The sequence below is a fragment of the Limulus polyphemus genome, unplaced genomic scaffold (assembly GCF_000517525.1).
Source record: "Limulus polyphemus unplaced genomic scaffold, Limulus_polyphemus-2.1.2 Scaffold707, whole genome shotgun sequence".
NCBI classification, from domain to species: domain Eukaryota; kingdom Metazoa; phylum Arthropoda; class Merostomata; order Xiphosura; family Limulidae; genus Limulus; species Limulus polyphemus.
The window spans coordinates 122,253-130,154 of record NW_013666317.1 but is presented as its reverse complement, the minus strand read 5'-3'; the positions used below and the strand labels follow the sequence as shown (position 1 = coordinate 130,154).

Here is a 7,902-nt window from a genome sequence, read left to right as displayed (position 1 = left end):
AATCAAAAATTCCTAATACTTATCGCACGATTCATTTTTAGAATGTCATCTACTTTCAATTTAATACACTTCTCCAGAAAAGAAAGAGATTCAGGAATAGAAATTCTCTTTTAAAATTCTTAAATTTTGAAGATTATTAGGTCTTCGTTTCAGATTTAGTTGTATATTGACTTTATTTCTGTTCTGGCATTTTCGTGTTTAAACTTTGAAAGCTATATATTCAGATTTTCTCAAGTCACAATGTTTCTTTCTCATGTTTTTCTAATATATAGAAATTTCATCCATAATTTAAAATAAGTAATTCTTAACGAAATAATCATATTTTTCACAAAGCTACCAAGTTATATTTTCGTATTATTGGTGTAGGAAGATGCACTTGATGTACACTTTTCAAAATGAAACTCTTTTCATCAAAAATTCCCAATATTTATCCCATGATTCGTTTTTAGAATGTCAGCAACTTTCGATTTAATACACTTCTCTAGAAAAGAAAGAAATTCAGAAATAGGAATTCTCTTTTAAAATAATTAAATTTTGAAGATTATTAGGTCTTCGTTTCAGATTTAGTCATTCATTGACTTTATTTCTATTCTGGACATTTTCGTTTTTAAACTTTGAAGGCTATGTATTGTGATTTTTTTCAAGTCGCAATGTTTCTTTCTTGTGTTCTTTTAACAAATAAAGGGCAATACATCAAAACCATCAATACTTATCACACAATTTGTTTTTGCTATTTCAACTGTGTTCTATTTTTGCCAAAATAAATATTTGTAAATATCGCACCATAATGAATATCTTTGGGGAAACAGTGATTTCCTTAAATGAATTTTATGTAAAAACAAAAGTTATTAGAGTTTAAGTGTCAATAAATTTACTACCATTTAACTGAAATTTTGTATTAGTTCAACTTGGTGGAATAAATTTTTTTTAAAAATATAATTGTTCTGGGAAACTACAGACAGAATACTACTTCTCACCTCATGTGACCGAAAAGAATACAACACAAAATCTTCATGTAGTGAGAACCATCTCCATACCCACATTCGGCTCCTAGACTTCAGCTGGAGATAGCTACTTATAACCGATGAATCTGATGGTTTAACCTAAAGAAGGAAAAGATTAAATAATCTTAACATATGTATAGCTTTTTTACAGGCACGTACAAAATATTACAAACCATTTTACATGAAATATAACACACAAGTACATATAAAATTATCTCGTTTGTTTATATATACACATGCTTGCAAAAGAAAAATTTCAATAGTTTATTACCTACATGGTTTAACAATTATTTTTTAAATTCATGAAACATAAAGTTTTCACTTTGGTTACTGTTAAGTCCTTTAATGGACAAATATTATCTTATCAAAGATGTTTGTATGTTATGTTATAAAAAACAACAATTCATTAAAAAAGAAACTTAAAGAAAATTAAGAAAATCAAAAGGCTTCATGCAGTACCATCAAGGGTAGTTTAGCTATTATCTTTTAGTATAATTTTAAATTGTATTAATAAACTGTTTAAAATACTTTAGGCTAAGGGACATCTGTATTTATTGTTTAATAGGATATTGTCATCTGAAAACATACCCCAAAGAATTGGAGAAGCAATGTGAAATAATTAAATAAAAGATACAAGTGCTTGTAAGTATGATTCTTTCCAAGTATGTTTCCAATGATTTTATTGGAAGAACACTCATACTGAAAACTTAGAAGAACTTTCTCATACAATATCTAAAGATAGGTTCACCTCCACCCACACTTGTCACTGAGAATTAGAGTATGAAATATATATATATATATATATATTTAGAGTTTTTCAACATATCTTAAGATTTTATTATGAAACTTTCATGATATTATGAGTGTTATCTTTATCACAACAATCCAAAATTGTTTTTTTTCTTAGAGGTACTAAGAGATTTACAAAATAATATGATGGAACATAGTTTCAAACAAATGTAAATTAGATTAATACTGAAGCATTAGGCACTTTAAAATTATAGTGCCTTATGGTCAGTACATTTATCTTCTTGGCAAGCAAGGAATTAAGTTTAAATCTTCAAATGAGTATCTCAAATTTCACTTTGTCAAAATTTGTACTGTAAGTATTTACAGAATAATAGCTGTTTTCATTTTTCATTAAATAATATACCAGTTTTAAGAAATAAATGATCAACCAAAATCATGAAGACTAGCAAAAGCAGCTTGAAACGTGAACCACTCAGATAACTTATCTGAAGTTTTAAGTTCTTGATTTCTAAATTACTGGAGGAAAATAGATATTTAAAAATGTAAACAGAACCATTTGAAATTGAAAGTTCAAGTTTTAAATTTGTAGGGAGTGTTAAATTTTTTTCTTTAAAATAAAACTTCAATAATGTATACTGTTAAGTTACAGTTCTTATTCAAGTGAATTTGGCAATACTATTGTGTTATCTCAAGGTAAAACGTATCTGCTAAACTATACATAAAAAATATGAGTGTCTTTTAGTTTAAGTGACATTTACCTCTAGAATTCCCTTCCTTTCAACAGGGCTTTCAATATTTTCTTTCTGGTTTCCACTTGTCTGTTCCATCTTTTCTTGCAACCTCTGAGAAAGGGTATCATAGCACTGGCCACATACTCGACCCGTTTTATTATTATCATATGGTAATGGGGACTTCTGAGTGAGACACTTGTTACAAGCCACCTGCAGGACAGGTTAATAGGACATTTAAAAATTACATAGCAGCAACATGACTCCATACAAGACTCCATAAAAGAAGCAAATAATTTACAAGTAGGGAAGGAAAAATAAAACATGGTATTTAACTTGTAAAATATTGTCTATTAAATGCAGCACTACTAAATATACAATGAAAGTAAATTACACTTGTAAGATTATCTACAATAATTGTCTTAAGTAACTCCAAGCAATCCAAATAGCAAGAAGATGTTGGGCCACGTGTACCATTACATTAAACCAACATCATTTTGCTCATCAGCCCAATGTTGACAGAATATTAGCTAAATATCTATAACCAATATGATGCTAACAATACTGCAACATTTAATATTATAAGTTACCCAGATTAAAAGACCAAGGTTAGTCCAACATAAGCAACCACCTTTTTAACTGTTAGACCAACATATGGTCCATTTTGTTTGGTATTGAATGATCTGCTAAACATTTAGGAAATTCTGCCATTTGATAAAATGTAAATACAATATTTCCCAGTATTTTTTTTGTGTTAAATTTTGAAAGATGATACTCAATGGCTACTTCTGTCAGATTGAATAGTGTGATTTTACTGTACTTCTTATAACACACTTACAAGTACTCCCAGACTGGTGGGAATATTTTGTTATATTGCACGAATTCCAACCTGCTAGATAACTACTAAATACAGAGCTCTACCATAGGGCCAACCCACATCTGCAGACAATATAAGATCTCAAGTCATCATATTTTAAACTCATACATTATCTGCTTCTACAGACGACATGTGAACCTCAGTCAATCTGTTAGTTTAGCATACAAAAATTTACAAATGCATTACAAGTCGATTGCAGTACAAATTTATTACTTTAAATGCTGAAATATGCATGTCCTCTGAAAAAGGCACTGGAGTGGTTTGTAACAGTGACCTCAACAATAAACTGTAACCGAGAAGGTTGATTAATTGCAATCTAGATAATAGTTGAAAACAGCTAGTAGATATATTCTGCCATTGCAAACTCTGACAATAATTTTTCTAAGTTCTGTTTCTTTCGTTTTATACTCAAATGTCATTTGAATAAGAAGAAGAGATAAAAAGGCATTTTTAATACAACTCTTTCCATCTGTAGAACTACATACCTTTTTATATGATTGGTAATCTAATATTAAATAATAAGCTGATATTTGAATCATGTATTCTTTAATTTATTGGTCCAATAGTAAAAAAAAGTGGATGCTTATGGTGGCACAACTAAGAACCAATGTGCAAATTGCATTTGGGTCAACTTTGTTTGCTAATCATGGGCCAATACAACTGACCATGTTGGGCTAACATTGGCCTAACCCTTGTTTGCTATTTAGGTTTTCAGCTACCCAATAGTCTTTTACACAGTATTAACCAACACCGGGTTAACATATCTTTGCTAACACCAATGATGTAACAAAAAAAAAAACGATCATCATCCAATGCTGGCCCAAACTTTGCCTGTTATTTGAGAGAAATAAAAAACATGTATAAAAAAGATTAAAAAATAAACCTGAAGTTTTCTTTTTCATATGAATCATATAAAAATAACTGAAATATTAAGGACTAGGTTTTCAAAAAAGAAGTGTAGTTACTGTTTTCATTGAACAATATAACTAATTCCTCAAGGTATCTTAGAAAAAAAATCTATATGAAAAAAAAATCATATTTTCATTTACAGTTGCTTTACAGGATATAAACTTGACTGAACTTTAATAATTTGTAAAATGATTAGTTGAAAAGTAACAAACTCAGTTATTATTGACAAATCCTTTACAACTAAATGAGTACTTGATGAGTAACAAACTCAGTGATTATTGAGAAATCCTTTACAATGTTGCTTATCCCCTTCCTTAATGTAACTTAAACTAAATTTGAATTATTTGTTACTTCAAATTAGGCTTTTGTTGGCAAATAATAATCCATACACATCGTTCATTATCACTATCATACATCAGTCACATAATAAATTGCATGTATTACCACTTGTATAACCACTTACTGCTTACCTTATGAGCAACCTTCTCTTCAACAGCATAAGCCACTAGTATAAGGCAAACTATGTGATGTCATATCAACAGTCAGTTATATAATAATGACTGACACTTAGCTTAATCCTGCATAATGTACAATGTCTTTATTGTTGAATTATTCTTTGAAGAGAGATACATAAAGTTTTGTAAACACGTGATGTCTACATATGCTCAGCTGCAAAACATAAATACTTAATTGTGGGAATATATATAAGAAGATAATCCTTAGAGTGGATTAGCTGTCCACGTACAGGATATATGGTGAACATATCATGTAAATTGTAAATTCTGATTAAGAAGTTTTGTACATACAAAAGTTGTAATGGTTTTCAAACAAGACCCAAAACTTGAGTGCTTTCGATTAGTTCACTATTCTTCTTCAGGAGAATAATAGAAGAAGAATAGTGAACAAATCGAAAATGCCCAAGTTTTGGGTCTCATTTGAAAACCATTACAACTTTTGTATGTGATCCTGTGTACTAACTTCTAAAACAGAATTTATATTCCACCCATGGACCCCAGTTTATTGAAGGCAAGCTACCTCTTCTTTCACCTTACATTGATATTTTTGAGATTCTATTATTTAATTCCTCCATCAACACATTTCTCACATTAACGACCAACATATTTTAATTAAATAAATCAGTGGAGCCACCTTACTTGACCTCTTTGACACTGTAACTTTACTGCCACAGTCTGTAAAATACTTAATTCTCCATGTTGAAACTAATGACCTAAAATGACATGGAATAATGGCTTATGACTGTTTTAACGACCTACAAACCTTACTAGTACATATTTTGACTCACCATACTGACCTTCCTGTTTGTTTTTCTAGCATCATCTACTGTGATGTCAATAGACATACTGATTTACGTCTAAGATAACAGACCTGCACTACTGACTCTTTATACCAAAAAATTGACAAATTTAATGCTCTCGTATATGACCTCTGCCAACATAACTCACGCTTATCCTTCCTTTACAACACCAACTTTAAACTTGAAAACAGGACATTTCTTAGCAAAAGATGGTTTACAACTTTCTTTCAAAGGAATTGCTTCTCTACCCTGTAATTTACGATTCTTTATCACTAACTATATTCTCCCTTGCCTACAAACAACCACAGAACAATCTAACCTAGATCAATCAAACACTCCTAGCCATGAATCTCCTTCAACCTACTCTATTCCCCATATCCAATCCACAAAGCCTTCTCAATCCAATGAGCATATATCTGTATGCCATACGTCCAATACACTTCCAAATCCCATTTCTATCACTGCCTTTCCCAGAACTAGATATGCCCATTCTTCTAAATGTTGCACTTATGCAGAAGTTATGGCTTCCACTCCTGTTTATAGAAACTTCTCCCTAAGCTCTAAACTTGACACACAACCCCAAGATCCCACACCATTCATAAACTCTGATACTACACATTTCTACACTTACAAAGCCCTTTTCTACCATTACTTCCCTTTCTCCTAAATGCAGTAGTTATGGACATTTTGAGGCTTCCACTTTTATTCCTAGCAACCAGCTAGGAACACCATATTTAGACAACCTTCCAAACTCCACAATCTCTGAGGCTTTTCTTCTTCCATATGTAGAATCTTTTACAACCTTAGAAGAAAATCATCACCCAACAACCTTGCATAACGCCCTAAACCTGATGACTTTATAAACCTAACAGACCCTGAACCTTCTCCCTGTCACAAAGCAAAACCCTAAATTATTCTTGAAATAAACACTTCCTCCAACACAGCTGCCCAAGTGCACTCTGATCTAACTAGCAAGACTTTCAAACTACTCAGAAAACTAAATGAAAAAGACAGGACAGCATTTACAGAATCAAACTATACCTAAATACATTAATATGAATCCACCAGTTACTATAGGAATCAATGACAAACTGTTTTGTTCACAATGTAAATTGTAATTTATAAGTGCCTGTTATTTGTAATTCTAACAAGTTGGCTATATTAATTTATAATGTGGAATTATAAAACATTGTTCTTAACATTTGGCATAAATATGTAACTTGTTGAGATTATATGAATTGTGCCTTATTTTATGTATAATGTTTAAATAAACAGTTCCCATTACACCAAAGGGTATCTATATTGTGTTAAGCTAGTTGAAGCTAATGTTGTCATCCTTTTTGCCTCATGCACACAGGAATCACAAACTGATTGTTAAGGTAACTTAAGAGCAAATGAAAAACAGATTCAGTTGTTCAAAGACTTACTATTCCACAGGCTCGACAGTGATGTTTTCTTTTTAGGGAAAAAGTGCTGAACTGGCTACCACACACCATACAGTGACTTACTGAATCCTGTTTGATGAAGGTTGGTGCTCGACTTCCCAGTTCCATGATGTCTGGTGACTAATAATTTAAACGAGTACAAGATTAACAACTAAAACTTTTTAAGCTTCTGAAAGATTTGTTGTGAATCAAACACACTAATTATCATACCTTTACTTAGCTTAGAAAGATACAAGTTTCAACTAGAATTATAATGTTCAGTATATTAATCAATACTAAATGATATAAACATTTGATTATGCATTTATATGTGAAGATGAAAAGTGTCACTTCAGTAATTCATGAACAAGTATATATGCACAGCGTGGTCACAAGTAAATAGACACCACCTTTTCAGAAAAAATGAAAATTTTCAGTCATATTCACATGAGTTGATATATTTATAATTTAATTAATATCTAGTAGATCTTCCTTTTGTTTCGTGGAGTTCGTTGGTCCTTTGGGGCATCGTGAGAATCACCTCGTCAATTTTAAAAACATGCTTCAAAACATGGAGTAGATCACTCTTCAAAAGTTGGTTTTTTGGTTGTTTCTTGACTTGCCGGTCGAGTATGGCCCAGAGGTTTTTGACGGGGTTCATGTCAGGAGATTGGCTTGGCCAAGGCAACTTCTGGATATTATTTTCTTCCTGCCACTTTTGGGTGTTTCTTCCTGGAACAACGTTGTGTTCTTGTCCACGAAACCCGAGGAATAAAGTGGCAAGAGTCCTTCCTACAATATTTCGACGTATTTTGCAAACTTTATGTTGGCAACGCACTCCACTAAGCTCGATCTCCCACCAACCCAAACAGCTCCCCAAACTATCACACTGAAG

The 7,902-nt window shown here is 31.6% G+C and overlaps 1 protein-coding gene across 2 annotated transcripts in view; it reads right to left on the bottom strand.

The window, feature by feature from the left end:
- LOC106460097 (FYVE, RhoGEF and PH domain-containing protein 4-like) overlaps positions 1–7,902 on the bottom strand; it is a 132,139-nt gene that overhangs the window by 3,535 nt on the left and 120,702 nt on the right. For both annotated transcript variants that reach the window (XM_013919779.2, XM_013919778.2), the window contains exons 13-15: positions 7,011–7,148; positions 2,513–2,695; positions 978–1,103 (exon numbers count right to left, since the gene is read on the bottom strand). In XM_013919779.2, coding sequence (XP_013775233.1) covers positions 978–1,103; positions 2,513–2,695; positions 7,011–7,148 — 447 coding nt within the window. The remainder of the gene's footprint in view (positions 1–977; positions 1,104–2,512; positions 2,696–7,010; positions 7,149–7,902) is intronic.